General features: G+C 39.6%; 2 protein-coding genes across 2 annotated transcripts; both read right to left on the reverse strand.

Annotated features, from left to right (window-relative positions):
* Positions 1-255: 255 nt before the first annotated feature.
* LOC113039157 (uncharacterized) lies at positions 256-3,915 on the reverse strand. Its single transcript, XM_026197055.1, has 2 exons — positions 3,355-3,915; positions 256-3,181 (listed from the first exon to the last, which is right to left on the reverse strand). Exon 2 carries the CDS (start codon positions 2,234-2,236, stop codon positions 1,268-1,270), a length of 969 nt encoding a protein of 322 aa, XP_026052840.1. The 5' UTR covers positions 2,237-3,181; positions 3,355-3,915; the 3' UTR covers positions 256-1,267.
* Positions 3,916-5,432: 1,517 nt separating this feature from the next.
* On the reverse strand, positions 5,433-16,691 carry cpdb (carboxypeptidase D, b). Its single transcript, XM_026195380.1, has 21 exons — positions 15,940-16,691; positions 14,786-14,988; positions 14,551-14,693; positions 14,313-14,479; positions 13,891-14,234; positions 13,618-13,809; positions 13,367-13,549; positions 13,195-13,277; positions 12,976-13,066; positions 12,282-12,427; positions 12,013-12,182; positions 11,661-11,936; positions 11,275-11,470; positions 10,828-10,966; positions 10,623-10,754; positions 10,251-10,346; positions 10,085-10,146; positions 9,829-9,960; positions 9,547-9,732; positions 7,325-7,421; positions 5,433-5,725 (listed from the first exon to the last, which is right to left on the reverse strand). The coding sequence occupies exons 1-21, from the start codon at positions 16,530-16,532 to the stop codon at positions 5,514-5,516; spliced, it is 3,843 nt and encodes a 1,280-aa protein (XP_026051165.1). The 5' UTR covers positions 16,533-16,691; the 3' UTR covers positions 5,433-5,513.
* Between the last annotated feature and the right edge of the window lie 243 nt (positions 16,692-16,934).

Raw genomic sequence — 16,934 nt, forward strand, 5'->3', positions numbered from 1 at the left:
ACACGTAGACATAGAATCTCCTAGATTCATTTTGTATGTATCCAAGTACTACCTTGCTGTCTGTGAAGAACCTTGTACAATGGAATGGAACATTAATCTCCTCTGCAATCAAGTCTGCAATCTCGATGGCAAGAACAGCTGCACATAGTTCCAGCCTCGGGATAGTTATGTCTTGTTGTGGGGCAAGTTTAGCTTTGCCAAACACAAATCCAAGTTCACTCTTGCCAAAGCAATAGCTTTGGTGGACGCGTCACAGAATATACAGAGCTCCCTTTTGGCTACACCACAGAAGGATATGGATGTGAACATTCTTGGTATTCGCACTTGTTCAAGATGCTTCAGGGATTCCTTCCATGTACTCCATTCTTCTTGCATTCGTTCTGGAAATGGGTCGTCCCATCCACCTGCATCCATTGAAAGCTCTCTCAAAAGGGCCCTGCCTTTGATGCTGACCGGAACTGCGAAACCTAGAGGGTCATACAAACTGTTAATGATGGAAAGTACCCCTCTACGAGTGTAGGGCTTCTCAGCGGTAGACACTTGGAAGGTGAACTCATCTGTTGCAATGTCCCAGCTTATTCCAAGACTCCTTTGCATTGGTGGACTGTCTGCTCCTAGGTCGAGATCTTTCAGACCCTTTGCAAGATCCTCCTTGGAGAATGCTTTCATTACTGTGATGTCATTAGAGGCGATCTTATGCAGCCTCAAGTTAGATGAGGCCAAGGTTTCTTGAGCCTTTTGAATGACAGAGATGGCCTCGGTACCTGATGGCAGGGAGACAAGCCCGTCATCGACATAAAAATGATGTTGCACAAGATGTTTTGTTGTATTGTCTCTTTTCTCTTGATCTTCTGATGCCCTCCTAAGTCCATATGTCGCTATTGCAGGCGATGGGCTGTTGCCAAAGACGTGTACCGTCATTCGTTACTCCACGATTGGTTGTTCCATGTCATTGTTCTGGTGCCAGAGAAAACGCAAAAAGTTCCGATGGTCCTCCCTGACCTCAAAGCAATGGAACATTTGCTTAATATCAGCTGTTAGAGCTACCTTCTCTTCACGGAACCGCATGAGCACTCCCAGCAGGCTGTTGTTGAGATTCGGACCGGTAAGAAGGACGTCATCGAGGGACACTCCTTCAAATCGTGCACTAGAGTCAAAGACAACCCTTATTTGGTCCGGCTTGCGGGGGTGATAAACACCGAAGAAGGGAAGGTACCAACACTCTTCTTGTCCAATAAGGGGTGGCGCTATTTCCGCATGACCGTTATCAAAAAGGGTTTGCATGAATTCCTGGAAGTGACTTTTCATGTAAGGACGTATGAAGAACTGAAGCTAGGCGCTGGACAGCTTGCTGCTTGTTGTTAGAAAGGTGTGGCCAAGGGGAGCGAAAGGGCAGCGGAGCAACCCAACTATTTGTATTGTCCTGATAGACTTCCTTATTCATTATCTGCAGGAAGGCCGATTCTTCTTGAGAGTAACCAGGTCTCTCATCCAAACTTGTTTGTTGGAACATGGTTTCTCCGATGGACGTGTACTTGGTATGATTTGGGAGACTGACCTTGTTGTGGCTTTGTGGGATGATGCGTTCCTTTACTTGGATGAAGTTCTTGCATGGAAGGAAATGACTCGGGCGGCCATTGTCCAAAATGTTTGTCTTGAAAACGCTGGCCTGTACGGGTTTGTGAGCTCCACCCAAGCAAATGTTTCCAATAATCACCCATCCCAGAGCTAACTTCTGAGCAAAGGGTGCATTTGGAGGTCCATTGCGTTGGTCAAGAACCTTGTGTGCTTGAATAACATCCCTACCAATGAGAAGCAGGATCTTAGCGTCAGGATCAACATCTGGGATGTCGGATGCAATGTCTTGGAGGTGAGAATGGTTACGAGCAGCTTCAGGTCTAGGAATCTCATTGCGATTGTCCGGCAGCATGTTACATTCGATAAGTGTTTGGAGCTTTAGGCGTGACTTGCTATCCACAGATTCGACGATGAAGTTGTATGCTTTCCTCCCAGTAGCTTCCTCAAGGCCTGCACAGGTCCTCAGCTTGTACGGGAAGCAGCCTTTGGTAATGCCAAACGTATCGAAGATTGAAGATCTGGCAAGTGACCTGTTGCTTTGGTCATCAAAAATAGTGTAGGTTTTGAGTTTCTTCTCAGGGGACCCCTGTGGATAAATGAATACAGGACTGATCTTGCTACATGAGTGACTTTCAACTTCACTCCCACAGACTTGCATACATGTAGACGTGGCCGTAGGTAAAACTATATTGCACTCCCCGCCATTGTCGGAAGCAGGCTCTGTGGTGTTTGCCCAAGGCGCAGGACCAGGATGAAGAGCAGTAATGTGAGTTGGAGTTACATTCTGCACAAAGGGTCTCGGCTTTACATATTTTTGCCTGATTATTAGTGGATGCGCAACATCGGAAACATATCAGATTCCTCTTCAAATAGGCCTTACGCTCCTCCAAAGGCATTTCTCTGAAAGCTCTGCATTTTTTAAGCGCGTGGGGTTTCTTGTGGATTGGGTATTCTTTATTTGGGTCGTGGATGTTTGTTCTTGCAGTTGGATTTGGCTCGGTACTGACCACTTTGGTCTGGATGACTGAGATTGCTTCTCTCTTACTCTGCTTGTCCTGAAACCTCATTTTAGTGGGTACAAGACTGGGTTGCACTGATTGCTTAAAGCTTGGGTCATTGCGCATTTTTGATTCCCTGCTAATGAAGGCGACAAATGCTGAGAATGGTGGAAACGATACAGAATGCTCCTCCTTGTATTTAGACCCATACGTCATCCACTTTTCTTGCAAACCAAAGGGTAACTTCTCCACAACAGGATGAATGCCCCTTGCGGTGTCAAGGTACAGTAGGCCTGGGATATAGCCTTCGTCCTTTGCAGCCTCTAACTTTAGGAGAAGATCCTGAAGTTCTCTCAAGAGGTATGGGTCTTTGTTCGAGATTCTTGGAAAACGCTTTTTTGCTGCGCTTTTTCTCCCTTCTTCAGACATTGTTTAATATGCTTAAGCTGATGGAACATCCACTTGTTGTGTAGATAGGTGCTTTTTCACTATTCTGCCCTCACTGTTTGATTCAGACACAGCTATGCAGATAGATAAACTCCTCGACAATTGACAGGTGTGATGTCCTTTTATTGACGTATCCTTCAATTACCGACAGAGTGAAACTACAAAGGAAATGAATAAACAGCATGTAAACTGTATTCTAATGTATGTTCACATGTATCTATGCAAAGTCTGGCTAACATTCAGCAAACTAAAACTATCAAATATAATCTTGTTTAACATAAATGTTCACGAATATTGTCTTCCAGACTCATATTAAACATAAAATACTCACAAGCAATGCTTTCTGTAAGACAACAAGAAGGATGAATGTAGATCACATCAGAAGTGGATTCTGCTGTCAGCATACTTCAACATGTGCTGCATTTCTAACTCTCATGCTAGTAAAGGTTAAACATAACACTCTTAACAAATACAACGACTCCTACTGGAGGGAGAAGAAACTACTCCAGCACAATAATTTCAAATCCCATATCAGCCTCGACCAGTTGAATAATATGGAAAACGAAAAGGTGTTTAAAGGGAGAGTGATACATTAAAAAACATACATTTTAACATTAGGTGTTAAGTTTTTAAATGAGAATATTCTCACTGGAGTTTAGGCTAAGCCTGCTTCATCTGCTGGAATGCCACTCTTGTGTAGGTGCATATGACAGTTAATGGAAGATAGAGATTACGGTTTATAAAGTTTTAAAAATGCATATTGTTCCTACACAAATGCATCAATTAGATTAGAGCCATCTAAGAGCCTCGTGGAGAAATTTTTATGATGGATGGACACTTTTCTTAGGCTTCTAATTCTCAAAACGTATTCCCAGCCATTATAAAGCATGGAACAAACAAGATTTTTTTTTATATATATATATAAAAAAAGATTTTTCTCTATATCCATCTGAAAGAAGCAAATCAGATACACTGACACAAAAAGAAAAAAGAAAAAACGAAATTATGGGTTAAAAACAACCCAACTTGGGTTATTTGGCATCCTAGAGCTGGGTAAACATTGGACAGAAGACATGCTGGGTTAATAGTGCTAGTGTGTGTCACCGAAATCGGAGCCAGTGAAAGGCTGCTGTTCGCAGGGGAATTGCAAACTTCAGACCAACGATTCACTTTTCACTCAAAGCTGAAAGATGCTGTGACTGACTCCATAACCTGCCCATAAACAAACAGTACTCATGAACATGGTTTAACATCAAATTAAATTAACCTCAGTATTATAATGAAAAAAAACTATTTATGTAATGCAAGGCAAAAGCCGGAGCTGACTAACACCTCATCTATGTTGCGTTGCATATCAGAATATAATTTAAAATTAAATGTACTGTATACAAAATCTATCAAAATTCGATTTGATCAAATCTGCGACGCTGGGAGCTACTCTTTCCTGTAAAGAACACAAAAAGCCTGCATACTGACTGCAACTCAGCAGCTGGGTTGTTTCGTTGGAGACAGGCTCAACCCAACAGTTGGGTAGAAAAAAAATGACCCTGCAACTCAGTTACAGAAAGACGTCTTCTTCTGTGGGTTTAATGGCAAGATGCTACAAAAAACAAAAACACACCTACCCTGTACCAGTGTAAAAATCTTAAAACCAACCCAATAACATGACCCAACAGGCTCAACCCACCATTTGGGTTTAAAAAAAAAATAATAACCCAGCATTTTTTTTTTTTCTAAGAGTGTTCGATGGTTTGAGGGCAAGTAAATCATGAGGTAATTTTATTTTTTGGGTGAACTATCCCTTTAAGTCTGATCGCTTAGTAAAGTAGTATAGTTAGCACACCTCAATATGTTGCCTTTGCACAGTTTAACAATAGGGATTGTAACTTTATTGGTAACAGTGGCAGTGATGCTTAGCCATTATATGATGTAACATTAGTCCTCTTTTTGGTTTTATGGCAAGTTGCAATCTTTGAGCATATTGTCACCTGTTTACTGTGCTGTTATGCAATCAGAATTTTCTATTATTATATTAGTTGACATTGTTCGGACTCAACTCTGAAGCCATCAGAGTCCAGAGGCCCGTTTCTTAACTTTACCAAACAAGCCAGGCTTGTTTCAGTTAGTCGTACTTATTTTGAACCAAATCAGATGACATAAGTCAGACTGACTGAAATATACCTAGCTTATTTGGTAAACTTTTTTTTTTATGAAACTGGACCCAGGTATGAGTTGGCACTGGGTGTTCAGCTCCTCTGCCCTCCACACTGAACCCCTAAAACTATTTATTTTGTCAAATGTCTAGGTGCTTTACTGCTACCTGCGGTTAAGCCAATGCACTACATGCTTAAACACCTAGCGGTTTATCCACCATTAGCAAGCTTGGTAAATGTATATAGGAGACCAAAGGTTGCAAAATACACCGTTTACTAAACATTGAAATATCTACATGTGTCGTTCATTTTATTCTTGAACACTCTGACAGCACATTCAGCGACTCTCCACAAGGAAAGGGTCATCTTCACTCTCACTCTCATCCAGGAACTCCTGTCGCAAGGGTGACTTCTCTGAGGCCATTCCTTCCATTTGAAGGACGTCCCTCTTACGACGCAACCAACGAACCCCCTCTCGTACCCGGCTGAACTTGGAAGAGCGAAGGTGCCAGATGATGAGAGCGCAGATCAAGACACTCATCAAAGAGGCTAGATGAGGATGAAGAATTTCAGGACAGTTTACATTTATTAGTTTGGTTCACTTGTGAAGGATTTTTCAAGCAGTAGTCAAATTGATCATTACAGCCTAATTTTAAAAGTTAATTTCATTTTAAAATAAAACAACATAATACAAAGGTGCTGATCATAATTAGAATATCATCTAAAAGTTTAGTTCACTAATTTCATTCAAAAAGTGAAATTTGTATATTTTCATCCATTACACACAGAGACTGATATATTTCAAATGTTTATTTCTTTTGATTTTCATGATTATAACTGACAACTAAGGAAAATCCCAAATTCAGTATTTCAGAAAAGTAGAATATAACTTAAGACAAAGAAAGGATTTTTAGAAATCTTGGCCAACTAAAAAGTATGAAAATGAAAAGTATGAGCATGTACAGGACTCAATACTTAGTTGGGGCTCTTTTTGCCTGAATTGCTGCAGCAATGCGTCGTGGCATGGAGTCGATCAGTCTGTGGCTCTGCTCAGGTGTTATGAGAGACCAGGTTGCTCTGATAGTGGCCTTCAGCTCTTCTGCATTGTTGGGTCTGGCACATCACATCTTCCGTTTCATAATAAGGTCAGGCGAGTTTGCAGGCCAATTAAGAACAGGGATACCATGGTCCTTAAACCAGGTACTGGAAGCTTTGGCACTGTGTGCAGGTGCTAAGTCCTGTTGGAAAATGAAATCTGAATCTCCATAAAGTTGGTCAGTAGCAGGATGCATGAAGTGCTCTAAAACTTCCTGGTATACGTCTGCATTGACCTTGGACCTCAGAAAACACAGAGACGCTTCTGATGCGGTCTGTTGTTCAAGAGTGGCTTGACACAAGGAATGCGACAGCTGAAACACGTGTCTTGCATATGTCTGTGTGTAGTGGTTCTTGAAGCACTGACTCCAGCTGCAGGCCACTCTTTGTGAATCTTCCCCACATTTTTGAATGGGTCTTGTTTCACAATACTCTTCAGGGTGCGGTTATCCCCATTGCTTGTACACTTTTCTTTTTCCACTACATCTTTTCCTTCCCTTCACCTCTCTATTAATGTGCTTGGACACAGAGCTCTTTTAACAGCCAGCCTCTTTTGCGTCTTGCCCTCCTTATGCAAGGAGTCAATGGTCGTCTTTTGGACAACTGTCAAGTCAGCAGTCCTCCCCATGATTGTGTAGCCTACAGAACTAGACTGAGACCATTTAAAGGCTTTGCATGAGTTTTGAGTTAATTAGCTGATTAGAGTGTGGTACCAGGTGTCTTCAATATTGAACCTTTTCACAATATTCTAATTTTCTGAGATTCTGAATTTAGGATTTTTCTTAGTTGTCAGTTATAAACATAAAAATTAAGAAAAACATTTGAAATATATCAGTCTGTGTAATGAATATAACATACAAGTCTCACTTTTTGAATTGAACCAGTGAAATCAATCAACTTTTTCATGATATTCTAATTATATGACCAGCACCTGTATATATTTTGCATATAGTAACTTAGAATAAGATTGTTTTGACTAATAAGATCGCTGGAAACAGAAAAAAAAAAGAGTGTTAGGATTAACAAGTTTTTTTTTGTTTTTTTTTTAAATACCTGTGGCAATTACAAAGACTGCCTGACTTTGGGAAGCCGTGTCCGCTGTAAAGTCGATCACAATGGGGCTGGTCACTTTGTCGGAGGATATATTCACCTAAAACCACAGGAAGGAGAATAATGAGATGATAGTAATGTGTGTGTAATTTCACCACCTGCTGGACAGAAGTAGTGTTATCAACTCTTATTACACACACACACACATATATACATATACATATATATACATATACATATATACATATATATATATATATATATATATATATATATATATATTATATTATATTATATATATATATATATATTTTTTTTTTTTAATTATTAGAAAAATATCATTTTAAGGTTTGAGATTCATAAGATTATTTTTTTATGCTCACTCAGGCTGCATTTACTGAAAATACATTAAACATATTGTTAAATGAATAATAATCATTTTATATTTAAATGGTTTAATATATTTTACCTTCAATATATTTTAAACTCATCATGAAATCAACTGACTTTGTTTCAGCACCTACAACTGCTGCATTTCCCCCCTCATTTTCTATCTTTTTTTGTTTTGTGGAAATATTTTTCAGGATTCTTACTTTTTTAATAGAAGGATAGGAAAAAATAAAATATATAAACCCCCCCCCCATACATATTATAGAAACAAATATGATTTTTATAAAACAAATAATTAATTATCCTATATAAATGTCTTTAAGCCTTTTTGCTGAATACATGTTCGTTTTTTAAAAAAAACAACAACATCTTACTGACCCTAAACTTCTGAAGGGCAGTGTATTAATTTAACTTTTTTTTAAATATTATATATATATATATATATATATATATATATATATATATATATATATATATATATATATATATATATATATATATATAATATAAATAACCTTATACATTTTACACACACAAGAAAAGCAACACTTTTGTTTGTTCTAAGATCTAAGACTATGTACACAAAAGGCCTATTTTTCTCAAATATTGTTCACAAATCTGTGTAAATGAGCACTTCTCCTTTTTCGAGATAATCCATCTAACTCACAGGTGTGGCATATCAAGATGCTGATTAGACAGCATGATTATTGCACAGGTGTGTCTTAGGCTGGCCACAATAAAATGTAGTTTTCCTGTATTGGTGATTCTGAAAACCAGTCAGTATCTGGTGTGAACACCATTTGCCTCATGCAGTGCAACACATCTCCTTCGCATAGAGGTGATCAGGTTGTTGATTGTGGCCTGTTGAATGTTAGTCCACTCCTCTTCAATGGCTGTGCAAAGTTGCTGGGTATTGGCAGGAACTGGAACACGCTGTCGTAGACGCCGATCCAGAGCATCCCAAACATGGTCAAAGGGTGACATGTCTGGTGAGAATGCTGGCCATGCAAAAACTGGGATGTTTTCAGCTTCCAGGAATTGTGTACAGATCCTTGCAACAAGGGGCCGTGCATTATACTGCAACATGAGGTGATGGCCATGGATGAATGGCACAACAATGGGCCTCAGGATCTCATTACGGTATCTCTCATACACATTGTCTGCTATCTGCCCAGTACAGTGAAATCAGGGATTCATCCGTGAAGAGAACACCTCTCCAAAGTGCAAGACACCATCGAATGAGCATTTGCCCAAGTCAATTACAACGAAGAACTGCAGTCAAGTCGAGACATGGAGGAGGACGAAGAGTATGCAGAGCTTCCCCGAGACGGTTTCTGACAGTTTGGGCAGAAATTCTTTGGTTATGCAAACTGATTGTTGCAGCAGCGTGAGGTGAAGATGCTGGATGTGGAGGTCCTCGGCTGGTGTGGTTACATGTGGATGCACTGCAAAATTCTCTAAAACGCCTTTGGAGATGGCTTATGGTAAAGAAATTAATATTCAGTTCATGGGCAACATATCTGGTTGACATTCCTGCAGTACAAACTGCACATTTTAGAGTGGCCTTTTATTGTGGCCAGCCTAAGGCACACTTGTGCAATAATCATGCTGTCTAATCAGCATCTTGATATGAGGTGGATGGGTTATCTCGGCAAAGGAGAAGTGCTCACTAACACAGATTTAGACCGATTTGTGAACAATATTTGAGAAATAGGCCTTGTGTCCATAGAAAGAGTCTTAGATCTCGGTGAACTCATGGAAAATGTATAATTTTGTTCAGTGTAACATTTGAAAGTGATAACACCCCTTTAAACAGTTAGTAAACTAGAACCTGCCTGCTGGAGTTCTTGCTGATATCCATGGGCCTGAACCAGCAGCTTATGTGTGCCTGGAGCCACGAGAGTGGTGAAGTGACCCTGACTGTCTGCATGAACATTCATAAAGCCGTTCACCACAACAACAGCATCCGACACCGGATGGCCTTTACTGTCCCTCACAACACCACTCAGCCTTCTGTGAACCTTCAAAGATTAAACCGGAGGAAAACATGAATTACAAGAGGGGTTTGAGTTACCTGAAATTCTGGTTATTAAATAAAAGGTAGTTCAAATGTCCACCTCCAGCAGCATGCGGAAAAGAGGCAGTCTGTTCTCCATCCACAGCGAGAAGAGCTGATGTTCGGATGGGAACATACAACAGCCAATGTATGCCGTGATTTCAGGGCAAACGCCAACATCCAAACTAAAGTCCTGAAAGAGCAAGATTTGCATTTTCTTAAAAGATGTACAACTTGGAATATGCAGAAAATTAAAATGTAATATATATGAGATTCAAAAGATCTGCTATGCGGATGATCTGAAATGACTCCAGTACCTTCATACTGCCAGTGTGAGCACTGAAATCCGCACCCCTCAGGATCCCTCCTGGGATATGCTCTATTGGGATGCATTTCAAGTCACAAAGCATGATATGAGGATTATTCCATAATTCTAGCAGATTTTTTTTTGAATCTTTAAATTTGAAAGTCTTTTGTAAGTACCTGACTTTTCTGTACATCCCAAGTTACCCAAGTGCATTAAAGGATGATTGCTGGCATACAAGGAGGCCAAATATTTCAACGTCTCCTCATTTTGTGCTGTGGAGTCATGATCAATATCAAATTATTAATTACTTGTTTAAAACTAAATTTCCACTACAGCTGCCATCACACGACTTAGAGCATGTGAAATTTCTTCTGACACGAATTCCATTAAACAGTCTATTCCTCTAAAAAGGCCAGATGAAAATTATAAATACAATCACTCGAGCATAAACTCTATTGGATCATTTACATGCCAGAGTTTAGTACTTCCCAAACACAAAGAATAGGTAACATTTATAGTGTAAATAAATCTTTTGTGCTGTTGGTTACCATGCTGATTAGGCCTGTCATAGGGGTACGTAGCCAGCAGAGAGCCTCCCTCTAGCACTACTGAGAGAGAGAAACCCCCTCCATAAATCAGACCCATCACTGCACGCGTCTCTGGCTGTGTGGATGCATTGCCTAAGTATGGAGACAAACCTTCAAAGCTTTGAAGTGCTCAATGACATGATTTCACTGCTGAGTGTTGACTGACCATAGAAGAAATCAGTGTCCAGGTCTGTGCCATGAGCGTTGGTGTACCCCTCACTGGATGAGCAGACTCCCTTTTGTGCCTTCTCTCTACCATCAGGGTTCACACAAGGGAGAATCAGTATCCTGCTCCTGTCAATCAGCTAAGGAAGAAGAAACAAAAATTGTAGTGACCGATACACAAACTCTGTATGTGCGCGTATATATATATATATATATATACACACACACACATTTTTTGATGCAATATGTTGGATGTCCCATATATTTTCTATTGGCTTAGCAACATACCAGCCTCTGTATTTGACTGCAAAACTTTTGCATCAAAAAAAAAAAAAAAAAAAAGTTACATTTTCAAATGGAAATTTCAATTTCCATTCTCTGGCACACAAAGGCACAGAGTGAATAACTGAAGGATTATGGGTTTATTGAGAGGTTTCATGAGGCTTGCCTTGGTGATGACTGGATTCCTGCCATAGTTTAGGCAGAGAACAGAAGCAAATTCAAGCAGCAACTCTGGACCTGCTGCTGCATTACCATGGACTCCGGCCACAAAACGGATCTTGGGTTCACCAGCTTGAGGGCGCTCCAAATTGCCAGCGATCTCAAGAGCCCAGATAGTTCTAATTTCAGTGCTTTGACCCAAGCTGACCCCAGCAAGAGGAAAAAGAGACAGAACAACACCTGAAGACTCGCAACAATTTACCTTCCAATTTCATTCAATAAACACTAATGAGCTACATGATGTCTTGCTTATGCCGTTTTAGACAGCCCAATCATCTCAAGTCTTAATCAGATGGTTAGCAGTGCTTGCTAAGAAGCTTCAGTACTACATACCTGTACAGCCGTGTGATGTGAGGAAAGTTTAAGGTCAATCCACGCAGGAACTCCGAGCGTTCCCTGTAGTTCCGGTACCGGTAGGTTTGGGCAGGGAGAAGACTGCGGACCAACCGATCCAACTCACCAGGGGCTAGAAGCCACTCCACCAGTTTCTCAAAGTTCTTCTGTTCTCCTTCCTCAACAGATGGCTGCAATGCATCTCTGGTCAGCTTGAAGTCCACCTGCTCCATCCGAGTCTCCAACACCCGGACAGATGCTGATATTGGAGTATAACTGTGGAGCGATCCCAGAAAACATAATGGCTGACCCATTTTATTACTGGAATTCTGTTCTTTTGCCCATTTCTCACCCTGGAGCAGAAGCGGTGATATGGTAAGAACCAGGAGCCAGAGGTCTCCAGTACTGGCCTGTGCTGCTGGTGTGGACATGATGGCTTGAGCCTTCGACCATGACTGTGGCATCAGCAATGCCTTTGCCAGAATGACCATCAGTCACCATACCCCTCACAAAGAAATGAACCTGACATATGGGACATCACACAAACCATGCATAGCTTTAAATGGAATAGCTCACCCAAGAAAATGACTGATGTGTTGACCATGATCAAGAACGCATTACCTGTTGTATAAAATGCAAGAGCGCTCCGTAATTATTCTCCCAGTATTCTGAGAGCAACTCCTCTGGTGGAAGCAGTTCACAGCTCAGACCAATGTTAACGGCTAAAGTGTCTGTGCTGTGATATGCCCAAGTCAGCAGATCAATTCCTATAATCATGCAAAATCCAAAAACGATGTTGATTTCCATTGGACACAGGAATATGCACTTATGAATAAACCATTATAAAAAAAAAAAGTAAATTATTTTATGCAGCTAAGACACATTAAAAGGATCAGAAGCAAAAGTAAAGAGACTTAATGTTACAAAGCTCCATTTCAAATAAATACCATCCTTTTGAATGTTCCATTCAACGAATCCTATGATCCTAGGATATTAAAACAGCACGACCGTTTTTTACTTTGATAACAACTCAAAACGTTTGAGCAAAATCAACATCTGAATAACTTCTGAAGGACCACGATTGAAGACTGGCGTATTAGCTGCTGAAAATTCAGCTTTGCCATCACAGGTATAAACAATCAAAACTGTAATATTTCATAAAATTACTGTTTTACTGTATTTGAACAAATAAATGCATCCTTGGTCAAATAGGCTAATATATGATATGCTAAAGTCTTTCAATAATAAATACTACTACTCTTACCAACCCCAAACATTTGAGCAGTAGATAAATCAGATTATGCTTTACTCGGACCTGTGACTACTGGAGGATGGTCCTTAATGCCTTTTTTCTCTCTGGTTCTTGGCACATCACAAGCCTGAGGCTCTTGAAAATCCCGAGATTGCTGGAATGAAATGACAACCGAATTGGACAACTTAAAGGTTTGTGATACAAGCACTTGAGTTTTCAGCTGATGAGTTAAGTAAATAAAATGACAAATTATATAAAATTCAACATGTATAATATGCTTACCGCATAATAGTCTTTTGCAACTGATTTAAACAGCTCCTCATCAACAGAGTCAATGGAGCTGGGGTAGACAACTCCCCTAAACCCTAGAGAAAACAGCAGTATAGTCTGATTTAAAAAAAACAAAACAAAATAAAATTACATTTTAAAGAGAAACCCAAGCCACTTTCTGTACCTCCACGTATACTTGCAGACAGTACAAAGGAGTGATCCTTGATCCAGTTCATCACTGCTTGAGTTTCTGCTTCAGCAGTAGCTCCTGATCCTGACTGTTGAGGGAAATTTGCATTCAGGTCCACACTGTGACTGTTACTGTGTCCAATAATACTTAGGTCTCCTGAAACCGGTTCGTTGTGAGCTAAGATAAGAAAATGAGGGTAAATACAAGACAAAAATTAAACAACCTGCAAATATGTTCGCTCATACCTTTTAGTGCCAATTCATACCCGTCTGGGTTCACAGAAGGCATGATGTGAATTCTTGTACTACTGACCAGACGTGTGACCAACGGATCGCTGCCATAACTGCGGCACAAGTACTCAACCAGGTTTAGGAGAATCTCACGTCCAATAAACTCATTTCCATGCAGGTTACCCAAAAACATGACCTCTGGTTTGCCTGGATGAAGTAAAAAGATTATCACATAGATGATCAGTTGAGAAATATTTTTATATTATATGTTACCATACGCAGCTGCACCTTTCTGATCAACACCAGGATTGGTGGATATCTCCATTACATAAAGATTCCTGCCCTGCACTGATTGTCCAACAGAGATCAGGTGCGTGATGGAAGGATGGACAGCACTTAGCAGCTGCAAGAACATCTCCATTTCATCATAACTATGATATCGGAAATCCAAAGTATGGATTGGAGACCTTGAGGTGGGAGGCCCAGGTTTGTTCAGACCTTCACTGGTTAGTACAAGTTGTTCAGAGGGTCCTAGCATTAACATCTCCTCTATAGGTTCCTCAAGAGTGAAGTTTAACAGCGTGGCTTTGCCTTCAATCACTGGCACATTCTTGACAGTATTTGAAAGATATCTGAAGGAAACATGAGAAATTCCGTTAATCTGGACCAATTCAGTTTCATAATTATTTTATTCATCTAAATATAATCACCCAGGTGAGCTGGCTGTGATGTCATATCTTCCAGGAAGCAGCAGGCGATAATAATCGCCAAACATCCAAGTGGTGATGTTGTGATCAATTCCAGAAACGGAGATAGATGCATCTGGGAGACCAAAGCCTGATCTGGTCATTACGAAACCTCTCACTCCAATATGAGCCTATAAACAGAAGTGAAATAAGGTTTGTAAGGCAATTCGTGGGACTCTACAAAATACTGCAGTCAACTCACTTGGTGCATGTAGGCAAAAAGGGCCTCCTTGTTATTGGTCCATTCTGTGAAAAGCTGAGAAGCTGGTGGATACTTGCAGCAGCTCAACTCAAAAGTGACTTCAAAGCAGTTCCCTTTGAAATAGTTGTAATCCTGCATTCCCCCTGTGCACACACAGGACACCAAATCATTGAACCTAACTTCAATGGAGTCCCACTTGGGTACAAGGCCTGATTTAAATGTCAAACTGTGATACCATCTCCCGAGTGTTTTTCTGGAACGCCAGGACAGCCAGGTTTGTCCGACCTCATAATGGGATGGTTCTTAATGTAGGTTTGTGCTAAATGGCGAAACATGGAAACATCTGTTGTCAGTCCTGAGGTTGCATAAGAACTGCCGTCATCAAAGGGGTAGGTGGCCATCACTGAGCCCCCATGTAGACTACCAGACAAGACAAACCTTGAAAAGACGACACAGAGGAAGCTAGCATGGTAGGAAACACTTTCTGAGTAAAGATCTGACTTGTGAAAATCTCAGATAAGCAGCAAGAGAACATCGCACCACTGAATAATTGGTTTCATCTCTGAATAATCAGAGATTTGGATTTTCCAGGCTAAAATAAAATGTTAGCCAATTCCTCTAATAGTAATACATTTTTACATTTAATTTTTTTTTTCTTTATTACTCTTAATTTATTTTTAAAGATTAATTTTGCAGTAATTGACTGTGCACTTTTGTGGTTTTCAATTCATTACTAGTTAAGCTTATTCTTTTTTTCCCAGTTTTTTCTTCATTTTAGTTTATATATCATTATAATCATTTTAATATATATATATATATATATATATATATATATATATATATATATATATATATATATATATATATATATATATATATATTTTTTTTTTTTTTTCAGTTTTAATAAATTTTACCTCTGATCTGTGAAAACCCTGTCTGTAAAACCAGGCCTTAATGCTTCCACATAAAACAGTGTTCAGTTAGCTGCCATGGCATATTTTCTTTTTATTATTATTTAAAAGTATTTTTAATCAGTCAACTGAATATCACGATGTCAATATGGTTTAATTTTATTTGTTGCTAAATCGAAGTCAGTGTGATATAACCAATTTGCAGTCAGACAATTTATGTGACAAGAAAATCAAAAGGGAAGACCCCTGCTGACCCTCCTAATATTAAATATCAAATAATTTCAGTGACATGGATTTAAATGGCGAGGTTAATTAAGGTTGTCGGTGCCAAATGATGATGAAAACAGTTGTAAATTTATATAAATAATAATAGTAGTAGTAGTAGTAATAATAATAATAATACTCCTTTAAAACCTTGTTTGAATCGAACAATTGTATAGAGAAATAGACTACTTAAACTACAAAGCAAAAAACATACTTTTTCTCAAGAATCCATTTCATCACAGCTGTGACCTCCGGTAGGTCTTTTGGGTTCTTACTGAAGGACTCGTCCCGGTCTGGGAAACTCTTATTGAGGTCATGATGTTTGGTGTTCTCGCGGCCCGCGCTGCTGCCGGTGCAGTCCCCCTCCACCGCGCGCTCAAAGCCGTCAGGATTCAAGCTGGCCAGTATATAGATGTCAGTCCGGTTCACCAGCTCGGTTACACTCACATCACGGCCGTACTTCGTCAACAGGTACTCGATCAGGTACATTAACAGCTGTCTCGATAAAGCCTCGTCCCCGTGGATGTTGCCCACATACTTGACCCTCGGTTTGCCCGGTACTTCCGCCGTCGGACTCGTTGTTATTCTCATGACCCAAAGCTCCCTTCCATCGACCGACTTTCCGATGCTCGAGAGGCTGCAAATATGCGCGTACTTTTGAGAAAAACGCTGAAGACGATCGGTCATGTCAGCGTAGTTGTAATATCCTTTGTATGTTTCTTCATGCAATTCGTCGGTGAGTCGCAAACCGAGTATTTGGTGCAGAACTATTAAAATATGCGGCAAAATGAGCCACAACGCATGCATTATGTGTTTGAAGTAGCTTAGTAGTTTTTTATTTTATTTATTTTTATCTTTTGTTAATTTATTTTATCGTTAGTTGGCTTTTTGTTGAGCCATCACAAATTGTTGCTCACTAGCCTGTCAATGTGCAGGTTAAACGCATTGAATCAAAATTAGGAACACTAATAGATTGCACTTGGCACAATCAGTATAAAATTGGTTTAAACAGGGTCAAACTAAAATCTGGATTAAACCACTGCCATTTCTTAAGGGGTGGGTGTCAATTTTCTTTTTTTTTTTTACCATTAAGATTAAATTGAATTTGCATAATTTATGTTTGTATAATGTAATTATGGCATAGTTTCTTTAATTATATATATATATATATATATATATATATATATATATATATATATATATATATAC

Source organism: Carassius auratus, chromosome 21, assembly GCF_003368295.1.
Source record: "Carassius auratus strain Wakin chromosome 21, ASM336829v1, whole genome shotgun sequence".
Taxonomy (NCBI): domain Eukaryota; kingdom Metazoa; phylum Chordata; class Actinopteri; order Cypriniformes; family Cyprinidae; genus Carassius; species Carassius auratus.